The 24,762-nt window shown below is 54.2% G+C and overlaps 11 protein-coding genes across 11 annotated transcripts; 5 read left to right on the forward strand and 6 right to left on the reverse strand.

Moving 5' to 3' along the window:
• Positions 1 to 157: 157 nt before the first annotated feature.
• QC763_600470 (uncharacterized protein) lies at positions 158 to 2,008 on the forward strand (the record flags this gene model as incomplete). The annotated part of the gene is made up of 1 exon (XM_062913901.1): positions 158 to 2,008. The coding sequence occupies one exon, from the start codon at positions 158 to 160 to the stop codon at positions 2,006 to 2,008; it is 1,851 nt and encodes a 616-aa protein (XP_062763073.1).
• A 426-nt stretch (positions 2,009 to 2,434) lies between these two features.
• Positions 2,435 to 4,438, forward strand: QC763_600460 (uncharacterized protein; the record flags this gene model as incomplete). The annotated part of the gene is made up of 3 exons (XM_062913900.1): positions 2,435 to 3,175; positions 3,237 to 3,795; positions 3,864 to 4,438. 3 exons carry the CDS (start codon positions 2,435 to 2,437, stop codon positions 4,436 to 4,438), a joined length of 1,875 nt encoding a protein of 624 aa, XP_062763074.1.
• A 992-nt stretch (positions 4,439 to 5,430) lies between these two features.
• On the forward strand, positions 5,431 to 8,217 carry QC763_600450 (uncharacterized protein; the record flags this gene model as incomplete). The annotated part of the gene is made up of 4 exons (XM_062913899.1): positions 5,431 to 5,611; positions 5,669 to 6,775; positions 6,835 to 7,422; positions 7,489 to 8,217. The coding sequence occupies 3 exons, from the start codon at positions 5,431 to 5,433 to the stop codon at positions 7,176 to 7,178; spliced, it is 1,632 nt and encodes a 543-aa protein (XP_062763075.1). The 3' UTR covers positions 7,179 to 7,422; positions 7,489 to 8,217.
• On the reverse strand, positions 7,581 to 9,057 carry QC763_600435 (uncharacterized protein; the record flags this gene model as incomplete). The annotated part of the gene is made up of 2 exons (XM_062913898.1): positions 7,581 to 8,538; positions 8,699 to 9,057. The coding sequence occupies 2 exons, from the start codon at positions 9,055 to 9,057 to the stop codon at positions 7,581 to 7,583; spliced, it is 1,317 nt and encodes a 438-aa protein (XP_062763076.1).
• Positions 9,058 to 10,974: 1,917 nt separating this feature from the next.
• Positions 10,975 to 13,409, reverse strand: TPO5_1 (polyamine transporter tpo5; the record flags this gene model as incomplete). Its single annotated transcript, XM_062906297.1, has 4 exons — positions 10,975 to 11,326; positions 11,373 to 12,022; positions 12,076 to 12,706; positions 12,762 to 13,409. 3 exons carry the CDS (start codon positions 13,407 to 13,409, stop codon positions 11,976 to 11,978), a joined length of 1,326 nt encoding a protein of 441 aa, XP_062763077.1. The 3' UTR covers positions 10,975 to 11,326; positions 11,373 to 11,975.
• A 30-nt stretch (positions 13,410 to 13,439) lies between these two features.
• QC763_0095200 (uncharacterized protein) lies at positions 13,440 to 14,518 on the reverse strand (the record flags this gene model as incomplete). The annotated part of the gene is made up of 2 exons (XM_062906298.1): positions 13,582 to 14,518; positions 13,440 to 13,520 (listed from the first exon to the last, which is right to left on the reverse strand). The coding sequence occupies exons 1-2, from the start codon at positions 13,747 to 13,749 to the stop codon at positions 13,440 to 13,442; spliced, it is 249 nt and encodes an 82-aa protein (XP_062763078.1). The 5' UTR covers positions 13,750 to 14,518.
• Positions 14,519 to 14,670: 152 nt separating this feature from the next.
• QC763_0095210 (uncharacterized protein) lies at positions 14,671 to 20,803 on the forward strand. Its single transcript, XM_062906299.1, is given in 6 exon segments — positions 14,671 to 14,748; positions 14,757 to 15,017; positions 15,154 to 15,568; positions 15,632 to 16,370; positions 16,426 to 18,641; positions 18,654 to 20,803. Coding segments are annotated over 4 exon segments (1,368 nt in total). The 5' UTR covers positions 14,671 to 14,748; positions 14,757 to 14,918; the 3' UTR covers positions 16,541 to 18,641; positions 18,654 to 20,803.
• Positions 15,690 to 16,561, reverse strand: QC763_0095220 (uncharacterized protein; the record flags this gene model as incomplete). Its single annotated transcript, XM_062906300.1, is given in 3 exon segments — positions 15,690 to 16,015; positions 16,020 to 16,334; positions 16,417 to 16,561. Coding segments are annotated over 3 exon segments (786 nt in total).
• On the reverse strand, positions 16,622 to 18,737 carry QC763_600400 (uncharacterized protein; the record flags this gene model as incomplete). The annotated part of the gene is made up of 3 exons (XM_062913897.1): positions 16,622 to 18,490; positions 18,562 to 18,587; positions 18,710 to 18,737. 3 exons carry the CDS (start codon positions 18,735 to 18,737, stop codon positions 16,622 to 16,624), a joined length of 1,923 nt encoding a protein of 640 aa, XP_062763081.1.
• On the reverse strand, positions 19,574 to 21,123 carry CSK1 (mitogen-activated protein kinase; the record flags this gene model as incomplete). The annotated part of the gene is made up of 3 exons (XM_062913896.1): positions 20,800 to 21,123; positions 20,657 to 20,732; positions 19,574 to 20,599 (listed from the first exon to the last, which is right to left on the reverse strand). The coding sequence occupies exons 1-3, from the start codon at positions 20,865 to 20,867 to the stop codon at positions 19,574 to 19,576; spliced, it is 1,170 nt and encodes a 389-aa protein (XP_062763082.1). The 5' UTR covers positions 20,868 to 21,123.
• Positions 21,124 to 21,272: 149 nt separating this feature from the next.
• Positions 21,273 to 24,585, forward strand: SYP1 (SYP1 family protein). Its single transcript, XM_062913895.1, has 5 exons — positions 21,273 to 21,680; positions 21,753 to 21,845; positions 21,897 to 22,010; positions 22,032 to 23,721; positions 23,775 to 24,585. The coding sequence occupies exons 1-5, from the start codon at positions 21,633 to 21,635 to the stop codon at positions 24,491 to 24,493; spliced, it is 2,664 nt and encodes an 887-aa protein (XP_062763083.1). The 5' UTR covers positions 21,273 to 21,632; the 3' UTR covers positions 24,494 to 24,585.
• The last annotated feature ends 177 nt before the right edge of the window (positions 24,586 to 24,762 follow it).

Genomic DNA, 24,762 nt, shown 5'->3' on the forward strand with positions numbered 1-24,762 from the left:
TCACCGAACAGCGAAGAGGAGAGCAAGGCGCAAGAGGGCTGATTAATAAGCAGAGATTGAAAGGCACCTGCTCTGCCGCCTGCCCGCCATCCAACCGTTTGACGCGAACAACACCGACTTTCCTCTGCCACCATCGGAACCCTCAGAAACGACCACAATGGAGAGCGAAGCTCATGCTGTCTATAGGGGACGGCCCCTCGATCTGGATGACTCTTTTCGTCTTTTGCAACTCCTACCAGGCCATCTCGACGAGCCTGTCAGAATCCGCCTGTTCAGTGCTCAACTCAGTGCCGCTCCTTCCTACGAGGCCCTGTCTTACACATGGGGAGATCCAACTTTGACATCTGTGATCGAGGCACTCTCTGACAAGGGCGAGGATGAGCACAAGCCGGGTGTCGAATTTCGCAGCACGGCCAACTGCCATGCGGCCCTCAAGCGTCTTCGAAACCCCGATGCCAACCGAGTTCTTTGGGTCGATTCGGTCTGCATCAACCAGTCACATATCCCAGAGCGAAACCACCAGGTCAATCTCATGGCGGATATCTACCGAGCAGCTTCCAGGGTTGTTGTTTACCTTGGCGAGAGCGATGAGAATAGTGTCGTGGTACTTTCATGGATTCGAGAACTCGACCAACCATCCGATTTCGGCAACGGGAGCGGTGCTTTGCCACCTAGCAAAGAAGCGGTTGAAGGATTTTTCAGAAGGCCGTGGTTCCATCGCATTTGGGTTATCCAGGAGATTAGTCTTGCACAAAAGGCAGTTGTTGTATGCGGGAAGGATGAGGTTGACTGGGGAAGCTTCACTGTTCTTTACCAACACAACGAGAATGCGACACGGGCAGCCCGGCTTGAGTTGCCATACCCCGTCACGTTTGCGAGCCGGTACAACAAGCCATACCGGGATGGCGCTATGACGTACGCCAGGAGGCTGGTGCGGATGCTTGGAAGATCACGGCATTGTGAGGCGACGGATCCGCGGGATAAGTTGTATGCCATCATCCCGCTGGTGAATATCCGAGATGGCTCAAAAACGGAGGAGTCGTGGGGAGACGTTCTGGGGATCAGTGTGGACTATTCATTTTCTGTTGATCGGGTGTTCACTGACACGGCCGTTGCGTTGCTCAACCAACAAGTTCCGCTTGACGACGTTCTTCGCCATCACGTACCGGGCCATGAGGCACGAGGTCTGTCTTCGTGGGTACCAGATTGGAGGATTCAGCGGGAGAATGGCTGGCGTCATGCAAAATATGAGCGGATATTTAAGGGGTTTCCCGGATTTCGAGGACACCCAGTTGAATTGATGTTTGATGGGGTCCCGGGAATCATTTTGGACAAGAATGGAACGCGACCAGCCGTGGTCGGATATACGGATTCCTCCACGGAAAGGTGCCCGATACGTGTGCACGCCATCAATGTTGGGAATATCATCAAGACTGGCCCTGTTTGCTCAGTTGCTGATGATTTCTTTCCTGTTTCAAACTGGAAGCAACTTGTTGAAGAGGCGCGGCGACAGGGATCAGTCGTGCCAAAATTGGAGAGACTCATGGAGATAATGATTGCTTTGAAGTTGGGGTATCCAAATTCTGTCCCGCGAGGTGTTAGGCTTATTGAGCGGTATAACGAGCAAATGGAAAAGGGGACGTGTCCGAGGAAGCCGTTAAGGCAGGTGATTGATGAGACGGCATCTCGTAGTGGGGCGAGGGCTCGGCATGAGATGGATGCGATCTTGTCGGTTTGCGATGGGAAGAGGCTTGCGATTACTGATGGTGGGTTTGTTGCTGTTGTACCGGGGAACGCGGAGGTTGATGATGCTGTTTGGGTGTTGGATCGGGTCAGGATGCCGTTTGTTTGTAGGAGGACCGGGTCTGGGGAGGCAAATGTGGTGAGGCTTATTGGAGCTTCTTTCTTTTTTGGTATCATGGAGTTGGAAGCTATGAAAGAACATGTAAGTGACGTGCGGGCTAAGGCGGAGGTTATGAGGCGGGTGGAGGAGCTGGTTGTTGAATGATGATGGGACGTGATATCGTGAGTGCCCTCACCTTGGGGACCAATGATGCCGCTGATACATCTTTTTCCAGATGGCGCACATCCAACTACCTCCAGACTGTGTGTAGGAAATTTCCTCCTCGTGTCAAGACAGGAGACCCAACGGAGTTTGGAGATCAGGGATGTCCTGATTCCGATCTAGTGATAGTTACCCCTGCTCTTCAACACTGCCAAGGGCACTAGAAAGGCCCACGAGTGGGCTTTGATGCCCCCGGTGATTGGGTCACCAAGTGCCAGCGCCTTCCCCCTGGACATAGCGTGACATCGCTCGGGTCTGGCCGCCGTCTACCCTGTTCGTTCTCCTAACCTTGTTGATGGATGCCGAAATCCTTCCTCTTCTAAATTCTTCTTCCAGTAATGGTTCATCAACATCGACTCAGACATCGCCATGGCCGATACTCAAGTGGAAGTCGATAATGACTCGTGGAGCGTCAAGAAAAAGGAGCTGCTGACAGAGCAGCCTGGTCTTGAGGTCGTCCCGCAAGAGCTTCTCAAGAGCAAGGATCATTTGGCACAAGCTCGCCCACCAGAGACCGCAAAATACCCAGTCTCGCCAACGGTTTCGACTCAGGATGCAAAATTCAAGATTGAGAGCGGCCCGAGGACCGGAGATTGCTCTCCTGAGCCCGTAAGCACCGACTTTCCCGAGGTGGCGGATCCGCGACAGGTTGAGGCGGCCAATCAAGCTAGGCACTCCTCACGACAGAGACGGAGGAGACTGATCATCATCGGAAGCGTTGTCCTGGTCGTAATTTGCGTCGGTGCTGTTCTGGGCGGGGTGTTGGGCAGCAGGGCCGCCAGTCAACGAGGGTCCATGGGAGAGAAGGCAGCTACAACAACGGGCCCTGCAAGTCCAAGCAGCGCGAACAAGACGGCTCTTGGGTACCAAGCTATTATGGATCGCAGCTCCCTAGCCGTGACAGCGAGAAGAAGGCGAGATGGAAGCACTGAGGGTTGGTTGTTCTACGAAGACCAGGGTGGTGAACCGCAGATGCTCCGATGGGATACGAAGCGAGGAGGCATGCTGAAGGCCACCAACGAGTTTACAATAAAGGAGCCAGCCTCGTACCGAACTTCAAGGGCTACAGGGATGGCTGCAACTACGATTCTCCAAGGTCCTGAGGACAATGTTCGTCAACCTTGTGTAACTTTTATGGCACGCCTGCACTTACACTGACCATACTCCACAGCCTAGGATCCTTCTGCTCGTCAGCAAGATATTCGATAGAGGATTTCAAGCCGATTCGGATCCCAATTTGCCAGGCAGAGGTTCGGTAGTGTTTGGTTATGAACTGGACCGGGACGGTAATCTCGGCAACACAAGCCGTATAGGGGATCATGCACTGATCGTCAACAAACAGGACAGTATGGAAGTCCGCTTATCGAGTGCATCCACTGTGACAGCTTACTGGCCTTGGATTATTCACGGGTCTGGAGGACCTCTTGCATCTGGCCCGTCTGAGGTCGATAACCCGGTTGTGAAGGTGATAGAGGCGCGCAATCAGATGGGCGACAATTTTGCGCAAGGACCAGATTGGGCCTTCCGAAACTTGTCTATAGGGGGAAAGGTAAATACCAAGGTCTCAATCGTTCCTCTCAGTGCCGACTTCAAGAAGTCATCGGACCCCAACTATGACAAGGAACCGCGAAACGGGTACGGCATGTTTTACCACGGTCCAGACGACCGTCTCATGTTCGTGCACCGAAGTTGGGGCACTGAGAGATCGCCAGCATTTTATTTACCTCAGCGTAAGACTTTTCGTCATCTTTCTTTTTCCCGTCTCTTCCAAAGCTAAAGGAAACCCGAACCACGACAGTTCCCGATAAGAGGCTCCCGACCGATGATCAACTAGGGAGATCAGCCATCTCGGCTTTTGCCGTGGCGAAGCGGCCGCCAGAAAAGATCTCGACAAGCACCCAGCAAGCCACTTTTACTCTAATGATTCCCACTGAGACCGTTAATCTAGAAGTGGTGGTATGGGCTGGGACGGTGGCGACCCCAGAACCAACGGCCCTCGTGGATGCCGAGCTGCCTCCGAACAGCGTGGATGTCGGCGTTGCCTACATCAATCAAAATCGACAGTTTGAGCTCCTGTTTATGTCGACCAATACCGGATACAGTAACTGGTACACGATCGATACAGCGGAAGTCAACAAGCTGGCGCCACCAGATCTCTTTACTGATGTTGCCTGTCTCACCTTGGCAAGCGGCGCTGTTGCTGAAGATGGGGGGGAGTGGTTGCTGCCACGGGATCAGGATGAGGAGGGGACCATCGCTACGTGCTTTTACCAGAGCGGCTCCAAGGTGGTCAAGGTGAGGTGGATTGGGGAAATGTGGGACACCAAGTGGGATGTTGAGTGGTTACCTATTCCGACGGGGGATTCTGGGTGAGAAAGGGGCGTTGGTTGTACGCACATGGGCGGGCAAGGCAACATATTTGAGGGTTGGATACACGATGGAAAACATACTCGCTACGAATACGACATAATAGACACAAGGATTGAGCTAAGACTCTTCCGGCCATTCTTGGAACACTGGAGTTGACAGTGCGTTGGCTACTACTCTGAACATACACATCACACCACACACGTCCAAAACAGGTGAGTGCTCGCTATCGCCAAACAACTGCTAACCCAGCGCAGGCTTCCTTCTGTGATCAGCACCGTTATACCCTATTGCGGCATTGTTCGAAATACCTCATTTTGTGCCAACTGGCTTGTCTGCACTGCCGATGCCTGGTCGCGGCATCGGAATCTTTTGGCTGCGAGCACGGTCCCCATTGGGAAATCGTCAAATCATGTCCCCAACCGTTACACGACGTGCATACGGGCATCGTTCCTGATCGATCCCGCTTCCGTGTCATTGGGTGGCCCCCTGGTCGCAAGTGGACGGCTGAAGACGTGGACGCCTCGCTGTTGGAAGCGTATATGCACAGCGAGCTTGGCAACTGCTACGCTAGGTCGTGGTCTTGCTCATCAGCATTTTCCTCATTGGGCCACTCGTTTTGTGAATGGGCATCATGACCACGGTTCAGATGGAAAGAGGCGGCATGGCAGCCATAACCGAATATACCCGAGCGGTCAAATCCACTACCGTGCCGCGAATTACAACTTGGTGGCTTTTTGGTGGTGGCACGACGGGTCGATATTGTGGATTTTTGGAGGACCATGGACCATGGTTGGGTGAACGGCAGGGCACACGAACTGCGTGATATCGGACGAGGGACGGACGAGCATACGAGTGTGACTGTTGGGCCTTGGTGCTGTTGTTTGTGGTACAGAAATGTCTGGCGCCGTGGAGGATATAATGTCTCAGACGTCTCGATGCCTTTCACCTTTTCTTTGCGCTTCTAGCGACAGGTCACAGCAGCATCATCATCCAACATGACGGACAGCAACGACCCACCAACAACAGCAACCTACACCCAGTTCGCCTGCATCGGCGCAGGCTTCTCAGGCATCGGCCTCGGCGCCACCCTGAAGCTCAAACACAACATCACCGACATCCGCATCTTTGAACGAGAAGCTGAGCTGGGCGGCACCTGGCATCTGAACCAATATCCCGGTATATCTATCTTCCTTCCTTTCTTCTCCCCTTTGACCTGTGTTAACACCACCCCAGGAGCCGCCTGCGACATCCCCTCCTCCCTCTACACCTTCTCCTTCGCCCCTTGCCCCCAATGGACCTCCACCTCCCTCCCCACCGCCCCCCAAATCAAGTCTTACCTCGTCTCCATCGCGGAAAAATACTCCCTCCTCCCAGGCAGAATAACATTTTGCTCGTCGGTCCAAAAATGCGAATGGCTTCCCAGCCCCATCTCCCGATGGCGACTGACGGTCCTCTCCCACAACGCCATCTCCCACCATGAATGCCAGTTTCTTTTTTCCGGAACTGGGATTTTGTTCCATCCGAAAACATCCTCTTTTTTCTCCCTCCCCGGTGCCGGGTCGTTTTCTGGGACGGTGATGCATTCTGCTAGGTGGGACCACAGTGTTGACCTCGGCAACAAAAAGGTGATGTTGTTTGGGAACGGGTGTTCCGCTTCGCAGATTGTACCGGCGTTGCTTGGGAGGAGCAACAACGCTGAGGTTTGCTCTTCCGGACGTGACTATAATGTTGATAAGATAACGCAGTTTGTCCACTCGAGGCATTATGTCATTCCCTCCTTGGCAGAGCTTTTTCCTTTGGCGCTTCTGGAACGACTGCCGCGCGAGCTTCAAAGGTTGTTGTGTATCTTGATTGGGGAGATGGATTTCATCGCGATGAGGGAGAACAAGGTTGGGAGGTGGATCAGACGGAAAAAAACGGAGGAGGTGAAAAGGTATATGAGGGAGACGGTGCCGGAGAGGTATAGCGATTTGGTGGTGCCGGAGGGGGTTGAGTTTGGGTACAAGAGACGGGTGTATGACCCGGGGTATTTGAGGGCGTTGCATGATGAACGGGTTGAGTTGGTTGGGGAGCGGGTTGTGGAGGTGGTACCTGAGGGAGTGAAGACGGAAGGGGGGAGGTTGGTGGAGGGGGATGTGATTGTGCTGGCGACGGGGTTTGAGACGAATAGGTTTTTGGAGGGGGTTGAGGTGGTTGGGAGGGGGGGGGAGAGGTTGGGGGACCATTGGGGGGAGGATGTGAGTGATGGGGATAGTCTGGATGGGAAGAAGGGGGTGAAGGGGGTGGGTGCTTATGAGACGGTGGCGGTGGGGGGGTTTCCGAATTTCTTTATGTTGGCTGGTGAGTTTTCTTGTCTCTGTTGGGTTTGGGGGGATATCTTACTGACATGCGATGAAAAGGACCAAACTCTGTCACGGGACACACCTCTGTTATCATCGCCATCGAGAACGCCATCACGCTCGCGATGAACGTTATCAAGCCTATTCTCTCCAAAGGGAGTAAAGTGAGAGAAGTGGAAGTAACACCCGAGGCGGAGAGGCAGTGGGTGAGCAATGTGCAGGACGAGTTGAACAACAAGACGATCTGGGGCGGTGGAGGTAACAAGACCGCGGCGGAGTCGTGGTATGTCAAGCTTGATGAGAAGACGGGCAAGAGGTGGAACGCGATGTTGTACCCGGGATATCAGCTTGGTGCCTGGTACCGGGCGAGGAAGCCTAGGAAGGAAGATTGGGTGTATCAGTAGTGCTGAAAGGCATGATGGACAAGTACCAGCATCTGCACAGCAATTTTCTTTTTTCTACATTAACATCTACTTTGGCATGCCCTGCAGAGAAAAAGATACTCTTCAGCTTCGCAAAGCTGGCCAACCTTTTTGATCTCAAACACAATTCGCCATGCCATCTGATTCCTTGCTTCACCGCACCATATCGCACAAGATGTCCGCCAGTACTAAAACATTATATTGAATACCCGCTATCTTCGAAAAGGTAATCTATACCCTACTACTTCCTAGAGAAACCCTCACCAATGCCACCAAACTACCACCTGTCCAGTCTGCCCACCAACCTTAGCGGTAGCCAACCAGAGTTAACAACCAAGCAATCACCAAACCACCCTCACCACCCTCACCAATCCTCACCAATCCTCACCACCAACGCCCCCAAATCCCCATCGGCCACGCCCCCCTTCCACTTCTCGGCCGAATCCAATCATCCCTCACCTCATGAAAACTCCACCCCAACCCCGCCTCCCCATCCCCCTCCCTCCAAGCCTCAACCCCCATCTCCTGGTACTGCGACCAAAACGCCACATGATCCAAGTTGGGCAACCTATCCATCACCGCCCCAACAACCCTCCTCATCTCCTTCTCCACCTCCTCCCTTGCAAAATTCTCATCCCCAGCCATATCCCTCACCCCCTCACACCGAAAATCCACCACCGGAAACGCCACCCTTTTCAGATTTGGCATTTGCTCCAACGCGCCAACAATATGGTCAACAGCCCCGTAGTGCTCCCTCCACTCCTCCCTACCCCCTTCAGGCTCCCACTCGGCATCATCCCCGATAAAAATCTCCTCAATGCTCTCTCTGTGCGGAGCAACGATTTGCTCCAAAATCTCCCTCGCGCCAAACATATCAAACCCATGCATCGAATCGGTGGACGCAACGAGCAATTTCTTCATTTTTCTTTCGCCGTTGGTGAATGCTTCCGCCACTTCAAGCAATGCTTCATTGTTTTCTTGCTCTGTGCCACGGATGAATTCAAAGTCCGTTACGTGAGGCCCGAGGGAGCGGCAGACGGCTGCGATGACTCTGCCGCAGGTGATGGGGTCGAAGCTACGGCGTTGTTGCGCGGTGTTGTGGTCGTGTTCCCCAGTGGTGAACCTCACTTGGCGAGCCTGGGGGAGGATGGGGGTTGAGTTGATACCCAGGAGGGTGATGAGGTGGGCGACCTGTGGTTGTTGGAGATCTCTGAGGTCCAGGTTGAGGTTCTGGACGTTTGGGAGGAGGGAGAGCAAGTCGAGGATCTTGTTGGCTAGTTCGGGGTGGTGGGGTTCTTCACGGTCGAGGGGATCGTGGTGTTGGAGGTAGAGGTTGAGGTTTCTGCGGGGATGGGGGGTGGTTAGTCGATGTTTCAGTACGAGGAGGAAGAGAGTGAGGACTGAAGGTCGACTGGCACCTTGACCGAATATCGCTACAACAAATGACGGTGTACCAGAGCACCGTTACACAACAATCGTGTGACATGGGATGAAAAACATACTTGACATCCTCCACAAACGGCCGACAAGGCAGCTCGTAGCGCTGGAACCTGTCCAGCTCGGCCTTCGCGCGGGCAACAATTCGGCCCAGCTCCTCCCCAAACCTCGCGTGCGAGTCCGTCTTGAGCACGAGGGACTGCCAGATGGCCGGTCTGAGCATGTACCCAACCTGTTTGCAAGCCGCACCAAACGCCATGGCCTCCGCTTGTGTCAAGTACTTGCCGATTTTGACAAACAACTCCATGGGCAGGGTGAGAACGGGGGTGGCATCATCGGTCTTGATGATGTAGTTAGGGTTGGCTTTTGGGCGGCGGTGGTGGTAACGCCACCGCTTGGTGTGTCTTCGCTTTCCCTTTGACATTCTTGTTAAGAGATAAAAAGACGTATATATATGTGTGTGTGTCTCTTTGAGGAGACGTAGGAGCCAAAGCGATGCTGAATGGGAACAAAAAAAAAACAAGAAAAAGCGAGGAGGTTAAGCAAAGATGTGGTGATGATGGCTGGGGGAGGGAGAGTTAGAGAGAGAGATGGGAGGGAAGGATGGACGGGAGGTGGCAGCCCGTTGAATACCCAAGGAAGAGGCCCCGGGCAAGAGCAAGACTGGGCTTCACCTCCCCGTATTCGCTTGGACCCGCTTAATCCACTTTGCCAGGCTCATCTCGCCAAAATGGATTCACTAGGCGTCGGCGGTGCTCTTGTATATTCACTGGTTCCAACTTGGGAGTAGAGGTGACGTGATTGTGGTTCTTGATACGGAAGTCGTTAGGTTACTCTCGTTACTCTCCCATCTTTAACATCGGGATAGTGAATGTCACCGAGGCTGGGGGTGCTAGTAGGGGATGGGGGCTGCTACCACAGGGCACGTCAAGGACAAGAAAATAGAGACAGTCTCCGTGAATGAGGGCCTTGGAAGATGGTGAGAAGACATCAGTACACAGGGAGTTGAAAGGCCCATGGTGTAGATGATTGATCCTTGAAAGAATCGTCGGTAGACTTTTAAATACGAGTAAGAGATAGTTGCGAAGCCTTTAAACATGGTCGGGAGGCATACTAACTATGTTCAAAGCCCTTGATATCTCGCCGCAGTCTTTTTTCTTCTGTCTACAAGGCCGTTAATGATAGTCTTGGGGCATGTTGGGTATGCCAAGGACGCAGCAAAGTTGTGAACAAAGGCGATGATCTTAGCATGTATAAAAAGAAAGAGGACAGGCCGTAGACTAGACTGAAAAGATGCAGAAGACGAAGGCAGTTGATCTGTGCCCACGTGACATGTCCAGGACTGTTTTTCACTTCCTTGATACCCCATCGCAGTCTCCTTTTCTGTTCACATCGTATGTGCTGGGTATGCACTTTGCGACTAGCACTTGGCATATTTTCACTTGATAACACTTGCAAGAGTGATCCCAGAATGTCAAGACGGAAGATGATGTTTGCTGTGATGGCTACCATGATGGCGACGGCTATGCCTTAGCATTCATGATGGGCATCCATACCATTGTGTGATGAATGATGGATTGGGTTTCCCCGGTTAAATATGGCAGTATAATGCTGTAAAACATTTGGAATCTCATATCCATATTGTATCATGGAACATCACGGACTGGCCTGTGCTGGGAAAATAGCTGCATGGCTCTCTTATACAAGGTGCAAATACCCCTGAATCCCCCCTGAGCAACAAACATCAACAAACTGTGCCAGCATGGAAACACTGACCTGTCCCTTAGTCGATATAGATTGCAGGATTGCACATATACCAGCGCGCAAACAACATTTCACCATACACATAACCGACACCTTCAGATACCATTCTTAGTACTCTCATTAGGTGATCTCTTTTCAGCTGCTGCTACAAAAGACTTTTATACCAGCAGGCTCGCATTCATCGCTTAATCATACTCAAAGATACCACATCGCTACCAATGTATGAAAAGCTGAGCTGGGCAACCCTTCCTGGTTAGGTAGCCTATGATATGCTCGCTGTATCATTGTATAACTGAATCTGTTTTTGACTTTCTTTGATTAGTTTCCCTAGCCAAAGCAGAATGTGACTTTTGCAGCAAGCAGTCGGACCGGGTGACGCGCCGGAGGGCAAGGCAGCATACGACACAACATCTTTCCACTTGAGATCTCGCATCGCAATTTTCTCCTGATTTTTCATTTCTTTGCATCTCACCAACATTTCTTACCAACATCACGAGCGAAGCATCGCGACATCTCGGGCAACAAACACATTCTCGCCGTTGCTACAGCAACCCTCAGGGGCTCCATGAAAGCATGATAGCAATCCAAGACTTCATTTTAGCCTAGTATACTAAACTACCGCCGAACCCATCGAGCGGAGATTCCAAGAAATCCATTCCCTTCATCTCAACAACCCCCATTTTCGCATTCCACTCCGGCCTCAACTCTTTTCTCACACTCTCTGTAAACCCCTCAAGAGCAAATTTACTCGCGTGATAAAACGCACTACCAGGGGCGGTAAGCCGGCCGCCGATGGAGGTTATATTCAAAATCACCCCCTCCCCCCCCCCTTTACCACCAGACTGCCCCACGTGTCGAACCGCATGTAAGGTTAGGAAGGCTGCGGACCCCAGAAGTTTGTCTGGAATTGGTCTTGGGCAAGGGAGAGGTTGGCGCGGGAGAGGTTGGCGCGGGAGAGGTTGGCGCGGGAGAGGTTGGCGCGGGAGAGGAGGATGGACTTGCTGTCCCCGGTGAGGAGGTAGCCTCGCGTTGTTGATTACGATGTCCAAGGCGCCAAAGTGGGTGAGAGTAGTGGATATGGCGGGGGTGATGGTTGAGAGTGTGTGTTCGAGGTTTGCTGATTGTGATGGGGTGATGTGACGATGTGCGGGAGGGGAGAGATGTTGATGGCGGTTTATATAGATGATGATGAAGATGATTGGGGGAGGAGGGGGAGCTTCGATGGCAGTGGGACTGCTATCGATGGACGGCGATGGTATTATTACCTATGCTACCAGCAACATATTCTTGTTGCCTCAATGACAGGCCGTACAGCAGGTAAGATATTCCCTTGTGTCATATGGCAGTCTCTCAATATGGCGACCCACAGTAAGCAATACCTACCGTAGCATCACAGCCTTAGCTCTGGCATTCTAACCCGCAGCCGAAGCGGACACTAGCGGACCAGGTTTAACGTGTTACCATCACCCGCCATAGCCATAGCCATAGCAATAGCCGGCACAATACCACTTGATCATCATAGGCCTGTAAATCTCAAATCAAATCTTCCATTGCGCTGCAAACATGCCTACCGTTCGATCACCTCTCAACTTTAATCCCATCCGACTCAGGAGGCCCAACATAAACTACCAAACTCATCAGCACCCACTCATCATCAGACCCCAAAGAATCAACTCACCTTTCCTCGCATAAACCCCATACCAAACCGCACTCAACACCATAAACCCCATAAACACCACAATCGCATAATTCATCGTCACCTCATCCACCGGCAACACCTGCGGCATCGAAAACAGCACCGTCTCAAACACAATCCACAACACGGCAATCACATTTACCACCCACCCAACCTTCGCCCCCATCGTCCACCGCGCGGCATTCACCTCCCTCCGGCGATGCCACATGCTGGTCGAGATGGGAATCGCATACGACACGGCAAGTGATATCACGCCCACAGAGACAAACGCCAAGAAGGCAGACGACGACCCAAGGTTGATCAGCCCGAGCAGCATCTGAACAACTGTCGTCAGCGCCAGAGCCCAGATGGGCACCCCGCGGCGGGCATCAACCCTGCTCCAGAGTCTCGAGACAGGTATGGCCTTGTCGCGGGCGAACGCCCAGGTGCAACGCGACGCGGCGACGGTGATGGAGATGGAGCAAAAGAACGTGATGATCAGGACGAGGATGCTCAGTCCCAAGCCCCCAGCGGGGGAGCCCATGACAGCAGCAAAGATGTAAGGCAAAGCCTGGGCGACGGGGGCGTCGAGGATGTATTCCAAGGCCGGCATGGTGGCGCATATAGGGATGATCTACACCTGTGGTCAGCAACTCTCTCTCACGGACGAAAAGAATAGCAAGACATACGAAGAAAAGCCCAGCAACCCCCCCAACCGGCACACAAAGCGCAATCGCCCTCGGCAGCTTGACCGCCGGATCATCACACTCCTCCGCCATGGCCGACACCATCCCAATGGCACTAAACGTATACGCCGCCGGCAACACCCCGATGAAGAAACTGAAACCCCCCCACCCACTCAAACTGGTATCATACCCCCCCAACGTCTCCCCCACCTCATTCCTCCCCACCTCCGCCTTGGCAGATAAACAAACAAGCGTCGCCAAAATCGCCACGGCAGTAAACGCCGCGCAGGCGGTATCAACCGCCGGCAGCAACCTATTCCCGTAAGCGCATATCAAAAACGTTATACCGCAGATCGCGTAGAAGATGAGCAGCAACTGCCACGGCTCAATGATAAAATCAGGGTGGTACAGCGCCACGCAGGCGGCGATGAGGGAGGCAAACCCAAAGTTGACCGAGAGAGTAATTGTCCAGTTGCCTATCAGCCAGGTCCATCCTGTGACGAAAGAGAGGACGGTGCGGAAGCGGGGAGGGGCGAGTTGGAAGGACCAGTAGTAGGGGCCTGCTGAGGTGGGATAGCGGGAGGCGAGCTCGCCTAGGGAGAGGGCGATGCACTCGTCTACGATCAGAACTAAGATCCAGCCCAGGAACATGGGGAGTTGGCCTGGTTTTGTTAGTTATTATCATTTGTTCTGTAGGCAAGGAAAGGACTCGCCCCCGCCGTAGATGGCGCTGATGAGGGGACCGCCGAAGCCGTAGGGTATCTAGAGTTCAAATCACACATCAGTCTCCTCTTAACCTTGCCCAGCATGGCGATGATCGTACAGCAGCAATAGCCAAGCTCTGAAACAACAGCGTAAACATTGACCGGTTCCGCTTCAGCTCAGGCTTGTACCCCAGCAGATTGATGATGTCCATCTCGGGGGTGGCGTTTCCCAACTGCGCCTCGACAGCCCCATTGCCCACGGTCGGCTTCTTTTCCATGTCTGCCATTTCTAGAGGTGAGTGATTCGGTACGGGCCGAGAAGCTACACTAGGCAGTGTACATGCAGGGCCAAGACGGATGGAGGGTATTCTTGGCAGTAGCGGTGGTGGTAGATTGCAGTAGACAACAAGATATGAGTGCTCGGAAAGAAAGGCCTTGGCGGAGGGTTTTATATGCAAGATTCCACGGCAGCCAGTGAACCAGTACAAGGGGGCGTTGATTCCCTCGCTAGGATGGAGGTCTCACAAGCTGTGTGCCGGATCACCAACCAGCTGCCCCGCGTGCATCATCGGGTCGATAGTCTAAGATGGGGAAGCAACGACATATCGCCTGGGAAAGGGCGTGATAGGCTGAGGATGGTGTGTCATGGTGGTGGTTGTACACGACGGCGCAGGGGGCTCAGAGAATGATGGATGGATGCAAACCTGGGGATTCCGATGTTTTGTTAGCTGACCGAGTAGGTGTGGTAGTGAGAGTGCTTTGTCTGGAGCTGTAATTGGACAAATTGATCAACATCGGGGAGTCCACCCGGCGCTAATCCCCATCGAGCAAAAAAGTACAACCAACCAACCAACCAACCACTTACACATGCATAGCACCACGGCGTTGCATCGGAAGCTTTTGTTCCCCTTATCTCCACCGTAGCTCTTATCAGAGGGGGCCGGTTTGTATGTACATAAATGTCTTATCAACAGGTATCACAACGCATCATCTCCTCCCCAACCCAACCCAACCCCGCTCTTGGGGGAGCTGTATACCACTTTCAGAAATAATTGGGAGAGAAAAAAGAGGAAAATGAACCCAAAAGAAGAAGGTGATTACCGAGGTCGTGGTTTTGTAGAGGAGGGGGGGGGGGGAAGAGGGCGCGGATGGCCGGATGGGTACATATATATTGATCCTACCTACCTTCGCAACCAACAGCATGATGTCGACCATCTGCGTGCGGTATTGTTGGTTCTCAGAGGGTAATTTTCTTATCTTTTTCGACATTGGGAAGATATTTCTTGCTTGCTTGCTTGCTTGCTTGCTTGTTACACACCACGAACAGCACCTTGTTTATTGGGTTGGGTGAATGACACACTTTTTTACCTCGTTGCTTTCCTTGTATCCATCCGATTCATTAAAGTAAGCACGACAGACAGACAGACAGACAGACCGATTGGCAAAAAGAGGAAAAATGGCCTCCTCGGTCGTCGCCGCCTGGGAGGACTGCGATAAGATAGACACCCTGTTTATCCTCGTCTGCACGGTAATCTGCTGGACCATTGTCCCGACTGTATGTTTTCCCTCATCACCACACCATCGTCACAAACCCTAACCCACCCCTTCCCTCTTTTCCCTTTCCCCTTTCCCCTTTCCTCCCCCCCTTCCCCTTACAAGTCATTAACATCCCGCCCCCCAACCCCCCACAGGTAGGAATAGCCTACAGCGGCTACACCTGGCGCCGCAACTCCCTCACCGCCGCCCTCCCCGCCGTCCTCGTGATCTCAATCTGCTCCATCCAGTGGTTCGTCCTCGGCTACTCCCTTGCCTACGGCCCGGGAAACGGCTGGTTCTTCGGCTCCTGGACCACCCACCTCTTCCATCGCGACGTCCTCTCCTCGCCCGTCGGCACCATCCCCGCCATTTTGTTCAGTGAATTCCAGCTCGTCTTTGAAGCCACGGTCTGCGCCATCGCAGTAGGCGGGTTCGTAGAACGGGGCACCATCAAGTCCTGCGCGGTGTTCATCGCGTTATGGTCAACATTCATCTACTGTCCCCTCGCGCACATGGTCTGGGGGGGTGGTGTGCTGGGGGAGGAGCTTGGAGTGTTGGATTTCGCGGGGGGTGAGCACCATCCCATTTCAATATGCTCCATCTGTTTGTATTGACTGTGAGGTGGAAAAAAAGGAACCCCCGTCCACGTCTGCTCCGGCGCCACTGCGACCGCAATCTCCCTCTACCTCTCCTACCCCCTCTTCCGCTCCAAGAAATCCCCCCTCCGCACCCCGACCCACATCCGCCTCCACCGTCCCGGAAACTCCTTCTTCCAGCTGGTCAGCATGATCATCATCTGGGGCTCGTGGCTCGCCTTCGACGCCGGCACCGCCCTCGCGCTAAACTTCCAGTCCGTCATGGCCCTCTGCGTGACCAACCTCTGCGCCGCCTCCGGAGCCCTCACCTGGTCGGTGATGACCTTTCTCGAATCGGGCAAGTGGTCACTCGACGCGACGTTCATGGGGGCGATTGCCGGGTTGGTGATGATCACGCCCTCGGCGGGGTTCATCGACATGCCTACTGCGTTCTTCTTTGGTGTCTTCGGCGCGGTTGTTTGTCGCCAGGCGTTGAGGATCAAGTTCACCAAGCTGGCGCATAAGTGGAGGTGGGTCGACAATGGGGATACCTTTGCTACTCATTGTGTTGGTGGCGTGGCGGCCACCGTCATGACGGGCTTGTTTGCGCGGAGGGAGGTGGCGGCGTATGGCGGGCTGGATGTTCCCGGGGGGGTGGTGTTTGATGGGAACGTGAGGCAGTTGTGGGTGCAGATCGTCGAGGTGTTGGTCGGCTTCAGCTGGAGTTTCTTTGGGAGCTGGTTGATCATCGCGGGGATCGACTGCATCCCCGGGTTGGAGGTGCTGGCGGTTGACAAGTAAGTTTTCATTTCGGGGGCATCTGAAGAGGATGGGCTAACCTACCGTGATTAGGCATATCCATGAGGGGCTTGACTTTCACGAAACCGAGGAATCTCTCGGCGTTTTGGTGCACCCCGAGGAGGAAGATTATACCCCTACCGACAAGGGGACGATTGCTCTCGACTGAGTTCGCCCCCGGGCGTGTCATCTGTAGAAATCTTGACCTTCACTTGTGGTGGAGAGAATGTCTTGTAGTGTTAGGATCACCTCATCCGAATAGACTGTGGAGGCCTGTCTGGCTCATCACATCCAGCCAGTGCGTCCGACGTGCCAGCCCAATCTCTTCGTCATACGCGGTCCAGACAGCACGCAGCAGCTGCTTGGCCACACCAATCGGCTTCGGTGGCAGGCTGTTCTCCAGCTGATCCAACCGGGCCATGATGAACGACCGGGCCTGTGACATCTTGATGGCATTCTCGGACATCTCGGGCGTGGGGGCGAGGGAAGAGTCCGTGTGAGCGACAATATCCGATGTGGGTGTGGGGATCGCCGCCGCAGCCGTCGACTCGGTGCTGAGCAGGAAGCTCTGATGGCCGCGACCGAGGGGGACCTTCCTGTCGAACCGCAGCCCGCTCCCCGCGCAGAGACAGAGCAGCGGTTGGATACATCGCATGCTTCCAACTGGCAGAGCCCTGAGAACATCCGTGACGTGAAGGGCCAATGGAGATACCCATGCACTCCAGAGAATGGCTCCATCTTGGTCCTCCAAATCGGGCATTCGCTTTGCGACGAGATCGGGGAAAGTCTCGTACAGCTGGAGGAGTGATGAGAGCCGATAGGCTTGCGTAGCATTGTACAGATCAGTCGATATCGTCGAAGCCGTATCAGGCGTGAGGCTGGTCTCGACAGGCGTGATATCAATGGACAGCAGTGACTCTTCGATCACGGTAGCCTCCTGGATGTCCCTCATGGCACCTTGCAGGACGCGATAGCTCGTCCCATCGTTATGCCGCCATCGTGTGCGAGACCGCCGGCAAAGGGCAACAGCCTTGCCGAAAAGTCGAAAGACGTCAGCAGAAACACCTGTCCATGCGTGCGGTGTTGCGGCCACCAGCGGTCCTTGATCTGTCGGCTCTGCCCAGCTGAGCATGTTGGCGAAGTCTATTTCCTCCTCCGACACCACACTCCTCAGCGCCTCTTCGTACAGCAAACATCCCTTGAAGAAGTCGAGGAGTTCCTGCGATTCGGAATCGAGCGTCTGGCGGTCGAGGATCTTCAGCACGTTGTGGGCCTGTCGTACGTATTGCTGGCCAAGTTGTCGCGACTCCATCCAGCACATGGACGAGCTCATACAGAACAAGGATAACAGGAGCTCAACCGGGAAACGCGGACGATAGCCTGTCGAGAAGGCGACGAGCTCTTTGTGGATGGCCTCGGCAGCCTTTCGCGGGGCGGCACGGGCCGTGTCTTTGATGACATGAGGAAGGCGCTCGACAAGCGAGGCTGCCGAGATGGCTTGGAGGGCATAGAACACGGGTGTCGATGTGTTCCACAGTGTCGAGGTTAGTCGGCGGTAGGGGTTTGTCTGAGAGTCAAAAGCCGACCAGGAACAACAGACAGACTTGAACCAGTGTTCTATCAGGAACGTAGGAATATCCACCACTTGCTGAAACATCATGGGTTCCTGTTGCCGATTCGTCGGAGTCAAGTCGCCACTCTTCCGGGCGACGGGAACAAGAGTGCCGCCATCACCGCCAGTACCATCCTCGACGGGAGCCTCTGACTGGGGTGGTGGCGAGAGGGTAAATGAAGACGGTGGCGGCGAGGCGGATAGTGTAGCCGACCGCGGTGCCGAGGAAGATTCCCGGCTTACAGCCGCAGCCGGGCTGGGAGTCGTCGGGCTTGCGGCCGGGACGTTGGCGTCAGACCCAGATGGGTTGCCGGCAGGGGAGGCGGTCTTGACGATAGAGGCCGAAGCAGCGGTGACGAGCTGGGCAAAGTTGTCAGGCCCTGTCGTGTTAACTACCGTCGGCCTTTCATGCTTGGTCGACCATTGGAGACGCTGCTGATAACCAGGGCACTGGAAGCCCTTCTTGAGACAGTTCTCACAGGCGGGTTTGGCTTCATCACATCGCAGCTACAGAGAGGATAGGTTAGTCTGGCCAAGGGACAGAAAAGTTAAACTCAGAATCATCCTGGGCCGCGTACCCGCCTGACTTTACAAGTTCGACAACCTATCGGTCAAAGTTAGCAACAGCGCGCGTCAGATAAGGCGGAGGAGGGTCATCATCATCAACAACAACAACAACAACAACAACAACACTGTTGATGAGGGGGACGAGAAGCTCTCGCGTACCAGTTCTCGACTTCTGTCTGTTCTTCATGGTGTGCTCTTCCTCATGATTCAATCCGGATCAAACACGAAAACAAAAAAACACTGGACAAGAGTGGAAAGCAAGGAGAAGAGAAGAAAGAGACTGGTTCGGGGGTAGTATGTCGGGATCATGCAGTCGACCAGCAGTAGTGCTTTCTTCCAGCCCGGGGGCACAGCCCAGTCAGCCATGGGCGGCCAGCATCGAGCTGCCTACCATTCACCCCCCCTCCCAAGTCTCGTTGATAGGTGCATGGGCGACGGACCAATGATGGCGATCCCGACAATCAGAAGGTTGGTGACCCAGGCGGGAGCAGCCCCACTTCGGCTTCCTTGGAATCAGTGAGATCCAACCAATTAAGCCCGATGTCGAGCGCCACCAACAACCTCGATACCATTTCTCGTGTTGATATGAGTTTGAGGGAAGTGAGGGGGGGATGAGGGGGGAATATCATGACCCCCACCTTCTCTCTCCAAAAGAGAAGCTGAAGTGAACATTCCAATGTTCCACGAGCCAATTTTCTTCTGCGGTTCAACGGCGCAGTTCGTGTGTCATGAAGCTCTTATCGATCGGGTGCGATCCCGCCAAGCCTTCTTCACTGCGACAACATGATCCCAGCTCCCTGCTTCCCCGCGTGACTTTTGGGTCCCCTTGTCCGCCGCTAGGCCGCGTTGGGCGGACCCGATGTACTGGGGGGGGGAAGGGGGGCGGCCGGTTCGGAGTGCCAAGCCGGCGCCAGACACAGTTCCCGGGTCGGCCCACTCCGAAGATTAGCAGCTGCTTGTCCGGGCCGATAATGTCATTCTTGGTTGATTGCTTTGTCATTTGGATTTGGTCAGTCTAACCTCTCACTTCCCCCCTCTCAAAATCTCCACCGCCTCTCCAGCCCTGACCCTCCACCCACTCTGATACCTCACACACCTCCCCACCAGCTCCCTCCACCTGTCCCCCACCACCTCCGGCAGCACCTCCTCCCACCCCCTCCTTTCAAAAGCCCTCCAACTCTCCCACGGAACAGTCCTCAACCCCTCCTTCCCGCCCCTCCCTGCCTCTGGCCAGGTCTCCTCTGTCGGGCTCCCAATCGTCTTGAAAATACTCAATATCAACCCGAGCTGGTTCCCATCTTCGTGTACACCCCTACTTTCAAACAACGGCCTGGGACACGGCTTCATGATACACTCCGCCAACATCACGCCCGCAGCCCAGATATCCACCGCTGTGGTGTACGACTTGTTGCCGAATAGCACCTCAGGAGCACGGTACTGGCTTGTGCCAATGTCGAGGATTTTGTTATCCGCTGGTTCGGTTGGCGGTGAGTGCTCGGGTGACCAGGCTGTGCCAAAGTCTATCAGTGTGATGCTAGGGACGGGAGATGAGGCGGAGAAGGGGGAGGATAAAAGCAGAGACGAGGGTTTGATGTCCCGGTGGATGATGCCTTGGGTGTGTAGGTAATCCAAAGCCGAGAATAGAGCGACAAAGATGTGGTTAGTTTGTCGGGATGAGAGGGTGGTGTTGGATTCGGTGTGTTGCTCGAGAACCCGGTTGAGAGTCAGAGGCATGTAAGGGAAGACGAGAACGAAGCGGGCGGATTGGTCATAAAATGTTTCGATGAGGCTGATGATGTTCTCGTGGGACAAGGACGACAAGAGCCTAGCTTCGAGGCGGGGGTTGTGAGGGGCGATGTTGGTTTCGACAATGACTTTGAGGGCGTAGGTATCGGAGCGATAGACTTGGGAGGTGGCGCCGTCATCGATGCAGTGACAGTTGGCATAGCTACCTATTTTGATGCCGGGACTTGCAGGAGTAGTGACACCTTCTGGTGGTGAGTATGGCGGAGAGGATGGTGGTGGATTGCAGGCGGAATCATATTCTTCCTACAACCAGTTAGAGCCCATCGGCAAAGTAAGGATAAGGTAGGTAGTGAAACCTACTCTGCTGGTAGATGTCTTGTAAGCTTCATCCTCAAAGCTAAACGCACCACCTCCAGAGGCAGCCAGTACCTTGGTTCTGTTTTGTTGTGCATAGCATCAGTATCAAAAAAGAAAAGAGCTAACAACAATAGCAATAAACCCACAGCCTCTGGATGTTGTCATATCGTTCCGAGGCTGTAAGTGCAGCCCTCCAATCAGCCGAGTCTGACATCTGGGAATGAGATGGTGGTGTCTGTGTGTTGAACCCCTGAATGCGTCCGCCCTGAGTTACCTTCCCGAGGTAAACGGCAGTTGGGGAGGCAGCAAGCAGTAAGATTGGCTATTGTTAGCTGGGAACAGTGATCAACTCTGAGGACAGTCTGAGGGAAGTAAAGTTTCAGAGAGACAAACTGTCCGCATTGGCTCAAGGCAGGTCACTATGATGATGATGTTTCCAGAAGCTCTTTCAGGAACAGTTCCAGGGTCTTCTGCATCTGCTGTGGATCGAGTCTGATGCCCTGTGGAAGGGATGCGGCTGGCTGGCGGTGCTTGGCATCGCTGGCAGGGAGCTCAGTGATTGGCTGGAGGGCAATTTGTCAATTCAAACGACGGGCTGTGCAGCTTCCCCACAGAAAATGCGAGCTTCATCCCCGTGACATCAACTGTCCACACTGTCCAGGTCCAGGCCCGAAAGCCGCGAACTTGCAATTTCAGACACTACCTGCACGCCGTTTAAGCTGCCCCAAGCAATTTATCGTCGTCCCTTTGTCTTTTTGTATTCTTTTGCCGTCTTCTTCTCACTCTCGCTATCTATCACTCTTTCTTTCTCTCTCTGTCGCCGCTCGGCGGCCAAGTACCACGGTTGCATTTACTGGCATGAGTTGATTTAACCAAACCCAGCGCCGCTCCGTCCCCTCCTCTCTTCGCTTGGCTCGGCTCTTTTGACTTTTGGCCAATTTGCGCCTCACGACCAACTCGTACCAACACATTGCCGGCCATGGCTGCCACCGACGACCTCTCGCGGGCCGAGTACCCAGCTATGCTGGTAAGTTCATTTGTTTGCCTCCTCTGAATTCCCCTTGCGATGCTGACCGACTGCGTGTCTTCCCTGTCGCAGGCCAACCTCCAACCAACCCAAGCCGTGCAAACATTGTCCGACCGAGTCAAGCGCATCACGAAAGTCAACAACGAGATCGCCGACTGGCTCCAGGTACGCCTTTTCGACGCCCGGGAACCGGACAGGAGCTAAAGAGTGGAACAGGAACGCAAAAGGGTTGAGGAGCAGTACGTCGCCGGCCTGCGAAAGCTGCTTGTCTTCAAGGTGCCCAACGCGTCATCCGAGCTTGGGTTGGTGACTCTCCCGTACTCCTTGAAAGTCCGTGTTGACTAACATCAGGTTGCGCAAAGCGTCTTCCAAGCACCATGGGATAAGATCCTTCAGTCTACCGACGCCATTGCTGCTTCCCATCACTTGCTCGCTCAGCGCATCGAGAAAGATGTCGAACACTCCTTACGAACCTTTCAGAACAAGAAGGAGATGCAGAATATCCAGAACATCGGCGCGAACCTCCAGACTATGGCCAGAGAGCTGGACGATGCCGCCGAAAAGTCGGAGAAGCTGTCCAAGAAGGGCGGCAAGGCTAATGCCCAAAAGGTGGATCAAGCGGCATCCAGGTTGGAAGCTGCCAACCAGCAATGGGAGTCGCAGGCGCCCTTCATCTTCGAAACGCTTCAAGCTTTGGACGAGCAGCGCATCAACCACTTGCGCGACGTGCTGACCCAATTCGAGACACACGAGGTGGACCAGGCAACGCGAACCCAGGCCGCTGCCGAAGAGGTGCTGAACATGATGCTGGAGGTCAACACTGCCAAGGAGATCGAGAACTTTGCGAGCAAGGTCACGGCTGGGAAGCCAAAGATTGAAAGGAGGTCGACCAACACGAGGGCCTCCAACGTCACCACGCCAACCGCAGCAGCCCCCCCTAGCGTTCATGGCGGCCATGACGATGATGTTACTAGCGAACACTCCTTCCAACACCAGGGACACCCAGAATCGAAACTCCGGAGTCGGATCGGCACCATGTTGGGACGCCGACGACAGAGTGTCCATGCCGGGTTTGGGCAAATATCTCCTCAGAAGGGACTCGGCCCATTTTCTCGGAACCTCGGAAGCAGCCACGGCCACGCCCTGTCACCGAGATCTTCGTCTCACAACTTGAACAATGACTCTCAGAATAGGTTATCGTCCGTTGTCGAGACTCCCAAGAGCCCAGGTGCCGCGGATCATCGCGACTCGACAGCGGAGAAGGAGAATGCCAGGGCTTCACATGGGGGTCCTAACGGCACGAACGGGGTCACTGGTGGGGATGGCAACAAGGATGTGCAGTCATCCAGCCTTCTGAATGGAACCGCCGAGGACATCTTTGACGTTCAGCCACCTCCAGGGCCTCCGCCAGCGCAGCAAAAGGAGGAACCATCAAAGGATGCGGAAGGGTTCACGATTCCAGGTGCCATGAACGATCCCATCTCTCAGGCCCAGAGGGAGGCGGCGGCCGAGGAGGGGGATCACATGTTTAAGCTCAACATCCAAAACGAGCCCATCGCCGAGGAGGACCAGGATGCGAAGCAAGCAGCCTTGTCCAATGTGGCCAGTGTTCTGACGACCATGGGGGCGCCTGCTAGAAAGACGGGTACTGTCCGTGGCAGGAGAGATGTAAGAAATACGGTTTACATGCCAGCCCCAACACACGAAGTACCCGGGAGCGCATTCCCGCCATCACCATCACTACCTCCCACGACACTGGCTAGGCCCACGCCGCCGTTCTCGACAGAAGGGAGCCATACCTCTCGTGCTTCCGACACCCAGTCGATCCGCTCAGGCACCTCGCTTGGCGGCGCATCATCCTACAGCGGTTTTGCTAGGTTGCGGCACCCGGACATGCACGGATCCGAGCATGCGACCGGCCTGAACTCATCAGTGATTGAATCGGTGTCTGCCATCTTTGAAGAGGGCGAGGTCAAGTCTGTCAAGGTGACGGGCGAGATTGCGTTGTCCTACAACCCTGACCCCGACGCAGCCCAGCCAGGTATGTTCTCCTCGGTCTCTCACGGACGGGCGTAGTTAACCAACTCGGAACAGACCACGAAACCATCAAGCTTAACAAGTTCTCGCTGCTCGAATCCATCGGTCCTAACCGCACCTTTGTCGGCAACACGCTTTCGCCCGATGAGTTTACAGTCGATATTTCGCACCTCGGCAGCACAACCACCGCCTTCACCTACCGCGTCCACTCCGATTCGGATACGGCTTTAGCCAGCCAGTGTCCGATTGTCATCCACCCCGTATGGAAGCCTCAAGGTGACAAGCTTGGTCTGCTGCTGCAATACCGCCTCAACCCGGCCTCGAACCTGCCCCGTCCAGTAACACTCTCGAACCTCTCTTTCGTAGCAACATACGAAGGTGCCAAGGCAAGCGGCGTGCAGACCAAACCCTCGGGCACGCACCTGAAGGACAAGCACCTTGTATACTGGCGCCTCGGGGACGTCACCCTGACCCAAGACTGGGGCAAGATCATCTGCCGGGTGATTGGAGAACAAAACGCCGAGCCACAACCGGGTCATGTGGAAGTGAGGTGGGAGTACACATCTAATGAATCGGAAGGGCCAGGAACAGGCAGTGGGATTTCGGTAGCCAGATTAGGGGAGAGCAAGGGTAAGGAGAGGGAACTGGACGAGGAAGACCCGTTTGCTGATGCGGGGAGCTTGGCGAGTCCGAAGGACACGAGGAGGTGGGTTGACTTGCCAGTGGTGAGGAGGATGGTGGCGGGGAAGTATATGAGTCGAAGTGAGTCGAAGTGAGTCGGGTTCAAAAAGATGTGCGTTCTTGCAACGATGTGTGGAATGAAGGAGTTTCATGGGGAACCTATTGAGCCAGCATGGATGGATGGAATGATGTGGAAGAAGGCAAAGGAAAGCCTTGCTCTCGTTTATATATTTTTCCTAGGGGTTTTTTTTTTTTTTTTTTTTTTTTTTTTTGTTAACTTTCTTACTTGTATCACTTTTAACTATTCTTATTCTTGGATTATTATCGCTTTTTTTTGGGCGTGGTTGTGTGAGTGATGTGGTGA

Source organism: Podospora pseudopauciseta, chromosome 6, assembly GCF_035222475.1.
Source record: "Podospora pseudopauciseta strain CBS 411.78 chromosome 6, whole genome shotgun sequence".
NCBI classification, from domain to species: Eukaryota; Fungi; Ascomycota; class Sordariomycetes; order Sordariales; family Podosporaceae; genus Podospora; species Podospora pseudopauciseta.

Bases quoted from the DNA above. Each gene is read 5' to 3' on its own strand.
- SYP1 (XM_062913895.1), top strand. From the start codon at position 21,633: ATGGCTGCCACCGACGACCTCTCGCGGGCCGAGTACCCAGCTATGCTG. The intron at 21,681-21,752 runs GTAAGTTCATTT...TCCCTGTCGCAG, and splicing joins CCGAGTACCCAGCTATGCTG to GCCAACCTCCAACCAACCCA. The intron at 23,722-23,774 runs GTATGTTCTCCT...AACTCGGAACAG, and splicing joins CCCCGACGCAGCCCAGCCAG to ACCACGAAACCATCAAGCTT.